This window comes from Chanos chanos, chromosome 14 (assembly GCF_902362185.1).
Source record: "Chanos chanos chromosome 14, fChaCha1.1, whole genome shotgun sequence".
In the NCBI taxonomy this organism is placed as follows: domain Eukaryota; kingdom Metazoa; phylum Chordata; class Actinopteri; order Gonorynchiformes; family Chanidae; genus Chanos; species Chanos chanos.
Genome location: NC_044508.1, coordinates 10331688 through 10349297, shown reverse-complemented (window position 1 = coordinate 10349297; position 17610 = coordinate 10331688). Strand labels below are relative to the sequence as shown.

Here is a 17610-nt window from a genome sequence, read left to right as displayed (position 1 = left end):
GTGTGTGTGTGTGTGTGTGTATACACACACAAGAAGTACCAACATTCTCACAAAAAAGACTCAAACATTTTTATCAATTCAACACATCAAATCTTTTGCAAAGCAGTGTAAATATTTCTTCTAAACAGCACTCTCAGGCCACCTACGGAGATAACTCAGGATTACTATACCAGACCCTACAACACAAGGCTTCCCACACACTTGGCTTACAAACAACACAGTTGTTAACAAGCTGGAGCAAAGGCAGCACAGCAGTGATGATTGCAGAGCCTAAATAAAAATGTGGTTAACCATCTTATTTTAAATGTGGCTAAACATGGTCAAAGCAATAAATATAAAATAAACACGCTTACCACAATTAGCATACAACGGAGACTAATTTATGAGTGGGGTTGAATGAACGCTGGGAACAAGACCGTTATGGAGACAATGCATTTGAGTATCCATCCAGACGAAATGGTCCTACTACATGGTTGGAACACGAGAGAGTCTGGTGATGTGGAGCGGGTAAAGCACCGGATTAAGAACAATAGATTAATTCACAATAAACGAGCTGGACACGTTTAAAATAAATGCAACCCGACTTCGTTTTCTTGAACAAACAATCACAGAACTGAAATTATCTAATGTTATTAAAATACAGTGTATTTTGAACTGCATTCAAAGTCCAATCATATTACTATTATCAGTATTACTTCTACCTCTCCTCCTCCTTCTGCTACTACTACTACTACTAGTACTACTTCTACTACTACTAATAACAGTAACAATTATAACAATAGTAGGCTATCTGTTGGCATAATAGTTACTCTTATGGTATGTGTGGTACTCCAAGATTAAAGGAAGTTTTAAAAAAAAAGGTTTAAAATTAATGTTCCTTGTCAGTGGACATACAGACATTATTTGGACCATTCTTTTTCACCAATGCTGAATTGACACTGAGAGCAAAGGGATTAAATAATATCTGAGTTCTTTCTAGCTGAAGTCATTTGAATTTTAGACCTTAGCCACAATACCAGTAGGAATGAGACATGCAATGGGTGGGTTTGACTTTTTTTTTTTTTAAATAATTTGATTGGCTTTTGTCTTAGCAGCTTGTGTGAGAAGATTCCCTACCTGTAGTTCTTTACTGCCAGCTATTCTAACTTCACTGTGACTTTCAACCAGATTGCTGTTCCCTGGTCTTGACGTACCACAAGGAAATAGGAGAGCACGGTATCAATAATAATGTATTACCAATATCACAAGGTGAACACACAGAATTATTCTCATGAACTATGACGTGAAATTATAAAGGTTATGAGGTTATGTCAAAAGGCACTTGGCTCTGAAAGTGTGCCGACTGGGAGAGTTTATAATACAGGAAATGTTTTTTTTTGTTGTTCATCTTATTTGACCTGGGCTTTAGCATTCTAAAACGTTAGCCTGAGGAGAGAATTTCAAATTCCTCATGCGGGAGACACAGAATATGGAACTTTTATTAAAGCCTGTCGGTCAAAGACCTCTAAAACCTTGTTCTGTACTGGTGTGTTTCCCCCACAATTGTCATGTTTTCTGTGCTTCATATTGGGTTATGTGATGTATTTGCTAAAGGTGCAGATTATGGCTCGGTTAGATGAGTTACAACATTTATACTTTATGCTCTGTTGTAATAAGTGAGTGGAGAGAGTCAGTGATGCAGCTGTACCCATTTAGCATCAATCACAGCAGAAAAATATTTCTATCACTCAGTAAAATCCTTATATTCTCTCCATGTTCTTAGCCAGTTTGATGTCACTTGATTCAACGTTAGGAATGCCATCAAAGGCAATTCATTTATTGTAAAATCCCAAATCACATTCCTTCATTAAACACATATTGCATATTTTGCTTGCTCGTTTTGTTTTGCTTTGTTTTTCTCTGTTTATCATCTGGATTTCATTTGATTTCCTAATTCACTTTGTTACCTGGTTAAAAATTAATCCATTGCAATACTGAACTAACCGCTTCATTGTAGTAAGCACACCCTCTGGCTTTTCTAATTCTAGAGTTGACCTCTTTCATTCTCTTCATCCGCCTACCAAACAGGCAGCCCTCGATTCGAAAGATTACAATAGTTGTAGTGCACCATCATGTCCTTACCCAGTTCGGTTCTCTCATGGCTCTTTAAACACTCAAGGAAATAACCTTTGGTCACCTCCGTTATGACTCTCGGATAAACATGTTTCAGATGATCATAACTTTTCTTGACAACTGACCGCTGTTCTTTTTGTGCGTGCGGATCATCTGCGGATCGTCAAGGTAAAGAGAAGTGAGAACAAAGCTACTCAACTCGTTCAGTAATCAGGGAGACAACGTGTTTCTTTTATAAAGAATCTCCGCGACTCGAATTTTGAATACATTTGGGAGCATTTTAGTCGAACACTGGATACGGCCATTTGGAAACTGTGCACAGGTAAGATACAGTGGCTATTAACCGTGCACACCTAACACCCAGAAAACGCTGACAGCTTGAAAAATATGTTTAAAATCACTGATGAGGTAACGTTTAAATGGAAAGTGAAATAAACGTTCAATTGTTCTTAGACAGGTGTGACGTCCGTTTAAAATAAAGGTGGGCTACGTTTTACTTTGACCAATAGACTGTTGTCTTGTAAGATTGCCAAATTTATCGAAGTGAATCCTGGTCGATTAACCTGTTTTTTCCCGGAATTTGGTTTTATATTCGTAGTTTATTAAGGTAGCTAATGAGTGTAGTCTACGTTTAAGTTTGACAAATGGTCTTTTGTCTGGTTAGATTATCAAAGTTATCGTAGGCATACCTAGTCGATTAACTGGAACTGGCCCCAGTTTGACTTGATTTTTGTTGTTTATTCGACATTAATTTGGTTTGGTGTTGATAGCGTTGTCATTGCCTTGATGTGTAACGTTCCGTGTGTCTGGATTTATCTTGACTGTGGAATAATGACTAGTGATGTTTCAGAGAAGCCTCGTTGAATTCCTCCCATTGTTCAAGTTAAGTTGCTGGTGTCTTTAGGTGCAAGGCTCTGTCGTCACAGAGTTGACTGCCTCTGTTTCCCAGGGAGGAAGAGGTAATTGCCCCTAAACAAATAGTCATGGACGGCACATTCTGAGTTTGCCCTGATACACTATCTAAATTCGATAACAGAATAGTCGAATTTTTGCTGCGTGTCAGGCAGAAGAGTCTACTCTCATTATCATCAGGGCGAAATCACGTTGCCAGGCCTTTCTTTTTCTTGTCGTTGTAATGTCAATCTTCTCACTTGTTACTCGTAACTGGTATTATGTACTTATATTTGTTAAATGAGGCCAACTTTATTTTGGAAATCTTAAGCAATTGTTTGAGTAACAACAAGAAGTGGCCGTGTTATTCGAGCTAAATAGTCTTAGGCTCAGAAAGTTATGGCTGTTGTCTAATTTTCTGTTTCTTATTTGACAACTTTCAGTATCTTCGACAAAACAGGTTATAAAAAGTTGCCTTTAAAAACATTAAAACTTCTGAAGGACCACTACTGAGATAATTTTGTAGTTATTTTAGCTGTAAGAATAAACAAATATACTCTGCCCCAGGCAACAGTATTGTTCACCAAATCTTTTTGGTAGACCAGAGTAGAATGCTCTTAAATATGCCTGATACTATGTCAAGCTGTACCTCACCCGTTGTAGTCTGCAGACAGTGCAGCTCTTGTTCTTCTTCCTACTGCCCCCATTCTCCACCCCCACTCTTCTTTGCCCTTCAAATACCATGGTAACATTCATCTGGCCACTTACAGCTTTGACTTTTCCTAAAAACAGAGGAGGAAGGGAGAGGCACTTGAATAAGTAAAAGAAGTGTGATAAAAGGTTAGAAAGAAGGTTAGAAAGAAAGATCTAAAAGAACTTAAAAATGGTATTCATGAGAGCACCAACCTGTAAAATGGCCTGTTAAATAGACAGGTTGTTTTTTTAAATGGACTGATTTTTGACAGAAAGAACACGATGGCCCTTTGTGTGATTAAAGAAGAGTTATTTCTTTATTATGAAATGTATTGTGCACAAAAAGTATTTTCATTGTCTGGACTGCAGCGTGTCTTCATGAGAAAAAAAAAGAACAGAAACATTGCAAGGTCTTTTGGACAATGAATAACATTGAGGGTGACTCCCCCACTCTGGGAGGAGGGACAAAAAAGAAACAGTTACTTTACAGTAGTTGTAATCTCTGACTGTTGGTACGAATGTCTCCACGCTATCTGTGAAAAATTACCGAAACATCATGTTTTTGGATCAGGTGCAACTTAGGTTTGTTCTAACTCAAGTTTGTTCATGATAGAATTATATTTCTGTGTAACTGAGGTCAACACAGGTCATTAATTCTTTTCAGCGGTCATGATCAAGAAATATTTGACCTCCAAAGGTATTCCATTTAATTCAGTGGAACTTTCTGCAACATTCTGAGGAACTGTATAATAATTACAGAAAAATGTTTATATTTATTGTACGGTTCCTCAGAATGCTGCAGAAAGTTCCACTGAATTGAGTGGGCCATCCCAACGTTTGAAGGCGCGATATTTCTTGATAATGACTGCTGAAAAAATTAATGACTGCAGCCGTTGGCAACGGGTTTTGTGCCTCTGATTCACATCTTTCATATCATTCCATGGTATTTTAACTGTATTATAACTAATTCTGCCAGAGGCACAGAAGTAATTTGTACAAATCTTAATGTGTGGGACAGTGTGTTGTAAATATTGAGGTAAATTACTAAACAGTTTAATAAAATTATATCTGTTAGTCCATTTGAATGACCAGCATCTGTAGGACAGCCTTTCTCCTGCCCCCTGTTTAGTAGTTGACAATTGATATTGTATTGCAATAGCCATCTAGGGACAGTCCTCATCACATTACATTAATATGTATTATACCAATAAAGTTAATAACAGCGGCTAAGAAAGCCAACAGAGGTTATGTTGCATAGAATGTATGATTTGACAGTGATTCTGTCTTTGGTCTTGCTTGTATTAAGGATGCACTGGCATGTACCCTTTTTTACAAACTAGGCATCTATCTCTCAAGCATTGGGATATTGGGTCATGTTTAAGGCAACATGACAATAAGACAACATGACAATAATAATGTAAATACATCAAAATAACTGAATGATGATTGATTCGGTTGAACCTTTGCTGAAGTAGATTTGGGACTTCAACAAACATCTGGGTCGTATTTGAAGTCTGACATATAATGAAACCTGAAAACTTTTGACTTTGTTTGCTTCTTGTTTAAGACAAGTCAAACACAGTTTCCGTCTTCTTTAAAGACACGTATCAAACACATTTTGTTGTTTGAGCATTAGTAACCAGTATTTATGAGAGCTGTAAATACTTCCAGGAAGGTCAAACTGAAAACTTTTTTGAACCAGGAACTTACCTGTCATCTGTCATCTAGAAAAACAGAATGACTAAGTAATATTAAAACAAAAAAGTAGAAAAACTTCTGAGCTTTTTTAAAGTGGCATGATAGTTGACGGTAATAGGACAAGTTGCGTTGTTTTACTGTGATTTGATGTTGATGATAATTGTTATTTCTGTTATGTATTTTTAATCATCCTTTTCAAGAAATGCTTTATCTTTTTTTGTTTATTTTCTATCTTAGATCCTCAGTAACATTAAAAGATGTTTGAAAAGGAACCATATGATAACCCACCTATGTACAGCCCCCCCTACAGTCCTCCATCAAACGGCCATGGGTTCCAGTCCCCGCAGAGTGACTTTGATCCATACCCACCACCTCCTGCATCCTATTACATAGAGGACAAGCCTCAACACTTCTACAAATGGTTTTCACCACCAGGCATTGTGAAAGCTATGGAGGGACTTGTTGTTGTGCTCTGTCTTGGGATTTTTGCCTGTGTGGCATCAACACTCGTTTGGGATATGCAGTATGGATATGGCATGGGTTTGGGTGGGTATGGTTATGGTTCAGGATATGGTTATGGAGGTTCTCTGGGATATGGGAGCGGTTACGGCAGTTATGGCTCTGGCTACTATGGAGGAAGCTACTACAACTCCTATCCAACACCTTACACAGCAAAAACCAGCATGATTGCGATGGCGGCTATTAACTTTGTCACTTCTTTGGGCTTTTTTGTAGCCTGTTTCTCCAAAAGCAGTACCTTCCGTAGCCGCAAGTTTTACCTGGTAGTACTGGTGGTTAGTGTCATAATGGCCGTTCTTCAGGGAATCATCAACATCGTCTACATTGTTGGAGTCAACCCCATGGCTCAAAGTTACCAGAACATGCTTTACAACCCTATGCTTGCGATGTGCCAAAATCTCTATGGCAGCAGTGTCACAGGAATGGGAGGTGGTTTTCCCATGTACAACCAATACTTATATCACTACTGCTATGTGGATCCACAGGAGGTACCGCAATTAATTTTTTACTTGTTGAATAGTTAAAATAAAAGATAGTTAAGATTAGACACTCTATAACATAGTATTTAAGGGACAGAACATTTACTGATTATGTGCATCTGCCGAAACATTTTGTGTTGTTTTCACTTATGCAAGTTGTCTTTAATGTGGATTAACATTCCCTGAAGGAATGACTTGCAAATGTTAGCAGGCCAGTTGTCACTGGCTATAATGTATCAACATTCCTGGAAAATGTAAAAGATTTTTGATCATTTAAAAGACATGTAAAAACAACAACAACAACAACAAAACAGTGTAGGCATGGTCCACTGATAACTGAGTGTAAAAGATAAAATTGTTGTGAATATTCATTATTACTTTGAGAAATTTGTACCTTTTTTACTGAAAACAAAGGACTTTGTCTGATCACATTGTCTTAAAATGGCAAATTAGTTGTAGGCATGTAGGCCTAACATGTCCTGGACCAGCTGAGATGAATGTGTCTTGTTTTCTTATAGGCTGTTGCAATGGTCTGTGGCTTCTTGGTTGTCATTGCTTTAGCTGTGGCAGCTTTCTATTCCCAAAGGACAAGAGGCAAAATTTGGAGGTATGGAAAGCCCAATATTTATTGGGAGAAGCCTCTGACCACGGGTCCACAAGGGAGAAATGTGGAGGACTGGGTAAGTTTCTACTTGAATTTATCTGTTATCTCTTTAAAGGTAGCTTTAGAATATTTGAGAACATTTCTTTCTGTCTGTAATAAGAAGAATTTCTTGTGTCTTCTTACGCTATGTACTCTTGGTACTATATAAGTTCATTCCTTTTTCTAAAATGACCTCATATCTCTTTCATCTCATAATGGAATGTATTTTGAGGTTAATGTCATATGCATTCTGATGACAGACATAAGAGGATAAACCCCCATATTAGTTCAAAGAGAAGATCAAGGTCCAACAGTAATCTTTTCTTTTGCAAGGTCAAGGTGCTTCAGCATCCTTGTAAAAATATGTTACAGGTCACAAAAACTTTATACTGGTGTGAAATCTGTGAAGGAAATACAGAAGAAAGCAGTTGAAATATAGAGAGGAACACATTCCAAAGACACTATTCAAGCAAATAGTGTGAGGTCATCCAGGCCATCCCTTTGTTTGTTTAATTCAAGAAGAGGAATGGTCCAAAAAATGTCTATTTGTTCACTGACAATCTGATTTTACACCTTCTTTTAGTATTGAAGTATTATACATACCAGAAGACTGAATATTAAGCAATAATATCTATTTTTGATTGTGAAAGGATTTTCTTACAACTCGGATAGTGCCGTGAAATTTTATCCCTAGACTCATGAATTATGTATTTTTTGAAAAACCCCTATTCTGTTTAGTTGACAAATTACAACTGGGCAAATTTAAACAAAAGTAAGACTGTGCTTTACAAATAACATCTAAATATCTAAATATTAGTTAAGTATTTAAGGGAACAACAATACAATCATTTAGAACCAGCAAGAAGAAAATGTATAGCTTAAAATTGTCCACCTTTGTGTTCCCACATCACTGTTAGTGGGTGAGTAAGAAGTATATCTATTCTCAAAGTCTTTAAAGATTTATTGAATAAATTCCATAGAAATCTTCTAACCTCAAAGAAATCTAACTTCTTTCCAAGAACTGCTGCCGTCTGTTGTTTGAGCAAACTTTGGCAAACACCTTTTGGCACTTGAGACACTGAAATTAAGTATGGTCCTTCGATAACGTAATGGATAAGGTGGAGCAAGGTGAATGAATAAGGCATTATTGTGTGACATTTAGATGAATGGCTTAAGTTGTTGCAATTTTTGCTATATTCTGTCAGTCAAGTTCGCTGCTTTTCAATACAAAAAGAACAAATAGGCGTGCTGTATGGGATACTTTGGAGGAAATTCCTCTAATTTTTAATTTAAGCCTTTTTTATTTAGCATTTTAGTTTTTTTGTAAATTTACTGTAAAGTCAATAATCTCATGATTTAGTCAATCCCTTGACTTCACTCTGTTTTCAAGAATCTGCAATGTACATGCAGGAAATTTGGACCTGTGACTAATGGCCTATTTCAAGTACAAAGTTCACAAGGAGTGTTGGGGGATACAGAAAACACCTGATCAGAGAACATAATATATTCATACAAAGAGAGTGAGCAAAAACCCTAAGTGTTATTTTTCATTCATTTGGAACCTATTAGTTTTTCTTTGTAAGTTCAACATAAGGCTTCTAATTTTATTTGGATCCTACAGTTGTTCTTATTAGTTTACCTTTAGCACATCATTTTTTATGCATTGGGAAAAAATGGGGATGTGGCACACTGTTTTATTGCAGTGACAGTATTTTCAAGTCGTTATGTCCTTCATTCATTTATATGACTGTGTTTGACTTTCGTTAACACGCGGTCACGTGGATAGGAGGCTTACTGATAGGAGCTGTTTGTCTCTGCACAGCCCAGTTTCAGCCTGAGTGATCATTAACTAGTCATGTGAAAACAGAGAGTATCAAGAACTTTCTCGACAACTCTTTCACTTCTTAAGTGTTTGTGTCAAGGCCTCCCTTTTCCCAGGCTTGTTCTCACTTCAGCTGTTACAGTTCTCAGATACAGGGTTTACTGATGATTGGATTCTGATGATTGGATTCCTTCTACTGCTGGAGTCTCTTTGTGACCTATAAACACTGTTAAATAATTAGTGGTGTTCTTTTTTAACCAAAGATGGGCCACAAAACCTAAACTCTCTTTTTTCAAGGAACCCTTGAGAGATTAAGTTTTTTTGTTGTTGTTGTTGTTGTTTTTAAGGGCGGAGGCAGTCTACACCCCTCTTGCCACCACTCAATTTCCAGACATTATAATTGTTCTCCACAAAAATATTCAAGTGTTTTGAGGAATATTACATGTATGGACAGTATTATTTAAATGATGCCGTAGTAGTTTTTGGTAGCTAGTTAGTTGGTTTGTTTGTTCTATAGTGTACGGGACATACAGTGTGGCTGTTTCACATTACCATGCAAGCCCGATGTGGCTGGCATCTGGAGTTCTGTGTTCTATCTAGGTGAAAAGGCTGAAAAAAATGTTTCACTCTCAAGATGCTTTTATAGGTCTTCAGGGGTAACACCTGATAGATCTTCAGTTGATACTCCCAATGGGAGTGAAGAGAAAGTGTGGATGATCTTGCTGTCTTCTACTGAATAATCCTGAACGGTGCCAAACGATGAGACAAGATGGTATTGGTGACAATCTGACAGCTCCTCCAACATGTGGGGCAGAATTTGGTATGTCCTTAAAGACTGAGGATCAACTATGCAATGTTCCATGTCTTCTTTGGACATCAACTGTTCTGTAGTCTTAGCGTGATCCAGGGGAATGAGCATCTGGCTCTGAGTAATAGCTCTGAGTGATTGTAACCCTATGAGGATTGTAATCTACACCTCACATTCTGTTTACAGTAATGAAATCCTAGTCTGAACAAAAGGGTTTAGATAGGGAGAATGTGGTTATTTCTGCATCACTGGAAATTCTAATATCTGCAGTGTGGTCACATAAAACGGAGAAGTACACTTTTCATATGGGGGGGTACACTTTTCTTTTGAGCTGAGATTTATGCTGGCCTATTATTTGTTTAGTCTTGGTGAGCTAAGAAGAACACCCCTAAAGGACATTCTTGGTTAGCCTAAGGTTTATAACCTCAAACATACGGTAATCTCTAAACTAATGTCAATTATATCTATACTTCCTCTAGATAAAAAGATTAAAACGTGAGATGTGATTCAAAGTAAACAAACAGTTTAAAACTGTGTCTCCTGTCTGACCCCTAGATTATATTTATAATTGTCTGCTCTCTGTTTTATCAGTGTTTGGGCTTTTTGATTAATTATTACACAGTATTAACTATGTCATCAAAACTCTTCATGAAAATGCTTATCAGTGAAGGCTTTTCTCCATAAAACAAAATTAACAATAATGAGACGAAAACTCTTCACTCATAGCAGTGGTGAAATAATATTTGATCTCATCTCATTACTGATGGACAAAGGAAAGGAAATAGACAAGACAAATATCAAGGAGAAATAAACAGGAAGAACGTCAAATTTCTTGTAATTACTTCTGTTATTTAGTATCACACAGGTCGATATTTGGCTTTATGATTATTGTGTTTACATTCAGTTATTGTGATCAACATCCAAATCCTGATTGAGACTGGCCTCCCAATGTGATGTGAATAATCAAAGTATAAATCAATGATTGAAATGCTCTGATGCTGCTTGTCAACCTTTAAACTGGACTAAACTGCAAAGACATGTCAAAAGACCAAATTAGAGAATTTTGTCAAAATGAGTGGTGTTGTGTTACTGCTGTGTACACCAGAAATAAACCAAAGCACGCTTGATTCAACTCCCAAAGGGCTTAATAATTAGTTTGAGTTGAGGCATGCCTAAAATAATGTTAAGCATTGACAGACCTGACCTGAAGAAGGGCATTTGGAAACTACAGTCTGATGTTTTGTCAATCACAGTCATATTCATATTCAGTCAAAAACTGAAGCCCATTATAGTTTTTTCTGCACTAATGAGTGTAGATAAGTGTATTTCAATTTCATATACTCTCATATTGATATGGCAGTGTGAATGAATAACACTAATATTTGCAATGAATAATAATCCTTTATGGAAACACATGTAATCTCACAGTTATAACATTCATGACATTTAACTGTTGTTTTCTTTATAGAAAACAGAAATCGATTATATGGCAGTATGTCCTACAGTAGAGAATATGGTTGTTAGGTGTGCCTCACTCCTCTCTGCGGTGGGAATGTGAGTATTGTTAGCCTCCCAGGCCCGTGTCCTGTGGTCCCAGACATTCTTTCCCTGCTTATCTAGTTGGCTCACAGCTTAGTGGTCACAGTACCACATGCAGACAAGGCATTGTTGGAATTCTTGGATGACTTGCATTCTTCTGAAGAGGTTTTCCTGCAGCTTCAAGGAAATGTTCCCCTCCCATAATTGTTGTTTCTTGTAGTCCGCATGCTGGTTTCCTCTGGATCTGTTCTTTGAAGAAAGTGTTACTGGAATAGAATCCATATTTTGCATTTGTTTTTGCACCTGCAGATGCACATCACATACCGACCTGAACAGTGTTTTCTGTATAGTTCACACATGTGGAGTCCCACATCAGAAGATGGAATTCCAATTATACAATTATATCTCCTATATTACAGTCAAAATACCGTGTGGCCTCAAACACATTTCGGTAAATTCCTTATGGAAATATTACCTATGCTGAGTCAACTTCAGCAGCGGACGCAATATGAATATAATGAAACAAGGAAAACCTGTACAAAGGTGACAGTGGTCTCTAGCTTCTCAGCACAAAAACAATAAGAGTCAAATGGGCGTATTTTTGCAACAAGCAAATGGATGTTGACGTCACAACCAGTCTTTTCTATTTGTATGGTTGAGCCTTGTTCTGATTCTCCTACAAAACTCCTTCCCTCATCTCAATTTCTTTTACAACTACGAAAATTCTAATAGGAGTGCCTTATGGAGACTAAATTATGGTTATCAAATTATTTAGAGTTTTGGGATTGAAGTAATCATTCACATACAGCAAACACATAGTTGTTCCAGTTCTTGTTAGATTATTTTTTCAAAGAAGGAGAGAGCACTTGGATATTGTTAGTAACATTCATTCAGTTTATTATAGAGCAAAGACCGCAAAATATGTGTGGGTGTGTGAAATACTGAAAACGCCCCAGAAGAACCAAGTGGGTTGTGTGATAGATGCCGAGTTAACTTGTTAATGTGTGTTGATGAGTAAAGTTGGCTTTAGAGCACCACCACAATCATCATGTGTTTAATATTCAACACAATGTATCACAGTAAGTAATCCATTGGAAAAAAGGTTAAATATAGATTTTTATTATGAGAAAATGTTATATGGCTTAGAGTGGAAGAACTGTCTTTCCTACCAGTTTATTTAGCAAATTGACCAGATGTATGTGGACATATTCATATCACCTGAACATTTTCTTATCCTCAGAGTTTTTGCTTTTTTGAAAAGTACATGACGTTTTGTTCAAGGACAAAGTGGGATCTCTGGCACTAGGAAATGTCTGTGTTTCGATATCAGAAGAATACAAACCATGCAAGGCAATGATAATATTGCCACTGTTTCTACTTAACTGAGTTACTATCTTTGTGACCAAATTATTGTTTTTTTTTTGTAGGTAAACGATGTAGAAGATGGAGAGACTCAAGATGGTGCTTCTGTGGTCTTCTCTGAGAAAAGTCCTCCACTTCTAAATAAGGCAAACAGTATCAACTTCACTCCACCAAAACCAGAATATCTGTTAAGTGGAGAAACCTACAACAGCGCGTAAGTAATCACTGAGCTTAAATATGACTTTTTTTTTTTCAATTCTGTGTCAGCATGCACTATTGTATACTGAACCTTATGAAGCCACAGATCTGTCTCAGATGACTTCCCATATATAACAAATATAGAACTGTAGTGACCATTTCAAAGGCAGGGAAGTGCAAGCAGATTTCTCTGTAACAGTGTTAATTTTTCACTCAACGTGAACTCTCTGTTTGTATTGGTACCTTTAGCTCCTCAACAAGCCGTCACACAGAGCCACTATCCCAGAGTTTGGTGACCAACTCCAGCCCGTCTGAGGATGCTGCCGGTTTCTTGAAGCCTTCTTCTGGCAAGAACAAGAGACGGCGTCGAAACCCTGACCTAGACCACTCTCAGTATGAAACAGAATACACAACAGGTGGGGAAACTGCCAATGAGCTGGACCTTGAACAGTTGCAGAGGTAAGAACCACATAATTCCCCGTTAAGCAACAACGTTTGTATGTGAGCTCTCTTTAGTTGAAAAACAACTATGTTGCTGCTTTATTCTAAAAATTGAGTCTATAATTCAAACAATAAATGTCTTGTGGGTTTACATTAATTTTGTATGACTGCACATATCAGTGACTGCTGTACAGTTTTTGCTGTATTCATAGAATTATTCCAATTTATCAGTCTGTACAAGAAAGAGGTGGCATGTTCAGTGCTTTATAGGTCCAACCTACTCATCTGTATCCCAAAAAGCCATTTTAAGTTTTAAGTTTAATCTCTTTATTAATCCACACAATGGGGAAATTTGACCTCTGCATTTTGACCCATCCGAGGGACCAGTGAAGATACACACATACCCACACACACACACACACGCACACTAAGAGCGGTGAGCAAATAAGCACACACTCACACCCAGAGCAGTGGGCAGCTACAGCCGTAGTGCCCGGGGAGCAGTAGGAGGTTAGGTTAGGTGCCTTGCTTAAGGCCATTTCAGCCGTGCATATTGATCCCCTTCACAAAATGTAACATTAATCAGCAGTATCACAACAAATTTTTACAAACAGGTGGAAATGTCCTCTGGTCAGCTTATTTTCATTGACTTGCTAGCTAGGGCAAACAGGCTAGCTCTGTGCTATGTGGAAATTACTGTTTTCTTCGCTAGTATGACAGAGTGGCTCTTCCTTAACAGCTTGGTCCTATCAAACCCCTGTATTGTGTAGTAATGTAGTAATAACGGACTTGCTCGCAGTGCCTTACCTCTTTCCTAAAAAGGATAAAGTTACTAAATGGGTAAGGCACGTATGCATTTCTTGTACTCCAAGGAAACACACATTTAAATAGAAAGGAGCTTGTGCTCCTTTAGGAGGCCTTTTTATTGTAGGAGTGCAGAATGAATCATAACTACAGTGAAGAGAGCGTGTGGTATGGCTAAGCAGGACTGGCTTGGCAGTACCGGCAACTCCCAATGTGACTTTTAGACGGCTGTTTCTCCTGGTTATCAGCTAAACATTATCTCTGTTAGAATAGTTCTTATTGCTCACCTTGCACTATTGTCTAACTTGAAACTGATGTCATGCCTAATGTGATATGACGCGGTGCCTTACCGTGTCTAGCAAACGGTGATAACACGAACTCACTAACTAGCTGTGGGTTTGCGTAATAATGAACATGTAATTGTTAACAAAATGACTCACCCGAAACTGAAAATGTTTGCGACAACGTGATTGTCATTGTAATGACGTGTAGTACAATATACCTCTAAGATTTTGGACTAATTTTGTCCTATTATTTAATCTCCTACCAAAGTTTCCTATTACAGTTCATTCAAAATAATAAATCTCAGGTCTGGTTTAGCAAGTGGAAACATAAATGTTGAAAACATTGTAAGACTAAATAGGTCTCATTCAAGCAGACATAAACTTTTACACCCAAATGAAAAAACATTAAACACACACAAAAAAAAAAAAAAAAATACAGAAATTGTCAGATGATTTTATTGCAATGCACTACATTTTAGGAAAGGTATTTTAATGTAAGGGGTTGTCTCTAAATTTAAACCTTCGTGTGTTCCCACAGCATGTACCCAGAAATCACATCAGACATGCAACGTCAAGAATACAAGAGAGAATTTACCTCTGATCTGAAGATGTACAAGCTCTTGTGTGCCGAGATGGATGACATCAATGACCAGATGAATAAACTGAGCAGGGAGCTGGATACGCTAGAGGAAGGCACAGCCAAGTACCAAGTGAGTTTCTGAGCGCCATCACTCTTGCCAAATACTCAGTGCAAAGAACGTGAAGCATTAATGTTCATGCTTTTCTCTCTGCGTCCTTTCTCAGGCCGTTGCGGAGGAATATAATCGTCTCAAAGACGTCAAACAGGTAATTGTGACAATAGAGAGAAAATAAACAAAGCCTGTCTGAACAATGCGAAACGGATATTTTTGTTATGAATTACATAAGGTCTGTAGAAATGTAGGAAAATCTGAGAAAAGTGCACCTAGAAGTAGAGAATAAAATGCAAAAGTAATTTTGTTACCAAGAGATCTGAATGAATTCATTTACATGAAGTCAGAATCATGTTTGTAACTGAAGGAACAATTTAGAACTGTGTTGCTCTAGCTAATAAATGATTGATTTGTAACCATTTGATTTATTTAGCATAAACAAAGCAAGCAAAAATTTGTGTGCATGATGGCAAGAGCACTAACAGGATGCAGACATAATATGTCGCATCCTCTATAAATGTGGACTTAAGGACCTTTTCTGTGGGTACATGTAAATAGCAAGAAGTTTGCAGTATAATTTTTTTATTACAGTCATGGACAATTACAAATCATACAGAAGCTGACAAAATGAGCCATAACTAGTTTAGCATTGAATAGCTAAAGATCTGTCTATAAAGACCTGTAGACAAATGTCTCTATTCTGCCTGTTACTGCCACTAATGAATTTGGTTTTCTGTTTAAATCTTCCAGATGCCTGACTACAAAAGCAAAAAACTCCAGTGTCGCAAGCTACGCAACAAGCTATTCCATATCAAGCGTATGGTAAAGAACTACGATGATGGAAAGTCTTAAAGGGTTTGCCGTACTACTTCCATTCTAGATCATTTGTTGTATAGTAGCAGATCAAACTCATGGACTTAAAATGAATTTTGCCTTATGAAGTCTGTGCTACCTTGTGAGCACAGCTGTCTGGATCAAAGACTTACCTACTGTGCCCTCACACAATGTCCCCAGTGTAAACCAAACACATTCCATCCAAACCAATGGTTTGGAAACTCTCAGAAAACCGTTGAACACCTGTTCTTTTTTGCAAGGGTGCAGCTATTTTAATATCAAAGCCTTTACCTTTACCTAGGTACCAACGTCTTACCTAACATGTCATTTGTACTTTTCTGGTATGCCAAGAATGGACAAAATGAAAATTTTTGATTAAAATATCAACACTTTTATATAACTGCTTATTACTACTGTTGACAAAGTTTATTGTTTTAACACTGGATAACAGATTTTGGTAAAGAACTGCTGATTAATAAGGTGTATAACTATGACAAAAATGCAAAGAATTTTAGTAAACACTTATTGAAACAAGGGAGATGCTGTAAATATGCTCTAGGTTTGTAAATGTGTACAGTTTATTAAGTTTGTGACCTTTTACACTACACATCCGAAAGTACATTTTTCAAACATTTCATTGTTGAAACTACACATGAACCCAAAGTTTTGTGTAGGCAGCAAATTTTAGGCAAACCCTAACAAGGATGGACTGCATGGATGGAAGGATTTGACAGCAGTTCAACAGAAATAGAACTGAATGTTTGCATCTTAAATTCCTTTTACTTCTACAAAGCACACAAATTGTTAATCTGACTGTAAATCTTTTGATCTGTTTTGTAACACTGATAATTCACATGTGATGGAATGATGATAAGACATGATGATGCGCTCACTTTCAGATATTTTATGCTGTTTCCATTGTTTGTTCAATACATGAGTCTCTTAACTCCCCTTGTTGTTTCAATACCTGAGATGTACAATGAAACTGGAATTTGGGAAGAGGACTTTATGTGCCTTTTTCTGTGTGCAGAAACACAAATAAAGTTACAAATATGCAAATTCAAGACACTCGTATACAAATGAAACCAAAATGATAAAATAAGAATGCCTACATAAAGTGAATTTAAGCTATCTAAAATATCAAATTCATCAATTAGAGTGAACAAAAAAAACATTTTTTTCCTAAAACTGGGATGAGCAAAAATAGATTCTTCATAATATATATTTAGGATCTATTTAAACTATGTACTTTGCAAGAGATGGAGAGATCACTAATGTTTTAGACTATAGAAAATACAGATGACTTCAGTGGTGCAATTATATGCTTCTGGATGAATGTTAAGTCCAAATAAATTAAGCTAAAGGCATGTTCTTTTAAAATAAGGGATTTTTTTCTCTCTTAGATTCTTAGTTGTGTTTGTAAATCTCTTAATTCTTATTTAATGTTAAGCTTGTGAACTGGACATTTTCAGCCCTTTTTCTTTGGTCTCCTTAAGTGCCCCTTCACATGAAACTACACGTGTTGAGCCTGTTAGCTGACCTCTTTAACTAATGAATATTTTGTGAGTGTTAATCTCTTATATATTAATAGAATTGCTTTTCCTTCTTTGGTTGTTGGAATTTCAGGGTGCAGCTGTAAATGTAAATGCTTGCTTCTGTGATTGCATCATTCTCATGTTATCACAACCTTTTGTGGGTAGTTCCACATTAAATGATTAGATCCCTCTTACCAATACACACCTTAAAAATCCACAGACATGTACTATTTATACTATGATAATAGACCAGCAC

The 17610-nt window shown here is 37.0% G+C and overlaps 1 protein-coding gene across 1 annotated transcript; it reads left to right on the top strand.

The window, feature by feature from the left end:
• Positions 1 to 2079: 2079 nt before the first annotated feature.
• On the top strand, positions 2080 to 16883 carry si:ch73-61d6.3 (occludin). The gene is made up of 8 exons (XM_030791942.1): positions 2080 to 2434; positions 5632 to 6401; positions 6911 to 7072; positions 12632 to 12780; positions 13014 to 13223; positions 14832 to 15003; positions 15098 to 15139; positions 15736 to 16883. Exons 2-8 carry the CDS (start codon positions 5652 to 5654, stop codon positions 15835 to 15837), a joined length of 1587 nt encoding a protein of 528 aa, XP_030647802.1. The 5' UTR covers positions 2080 to 2434; positions 5632 to 5651; the 3' UTR covers positions 15838 to 16883.
• The last annotated feature ends 727 nt before the right edge of the window (positions 16884 to 17610 follow it).

Bases quoted from the DNA above. Each gene is read 5' to 3' on its own strand.
- si:ch73-61d6.3 (XM_030791942.1), top strand. From the start codon at position 5,652: ATGTTTGAAAAGGAACCATATGATAACCCACCTATGTACAGCCCCCCC. The intron at 6,402-6,910 runs GTACCGCAATTA...GTTTTCTTATAG, and splicing joins GCTATGTGGATCCACAGGAG to GCTGTTGCAATGGTCTGTGG. The intron at 15,004-15,097 runs GTGAGTTTCTGA...GTCCTTTCTCAG, and splicing joins AAGGCACAGCCAAGTACCAA to GCCGTTGCGGAGGAATATAA.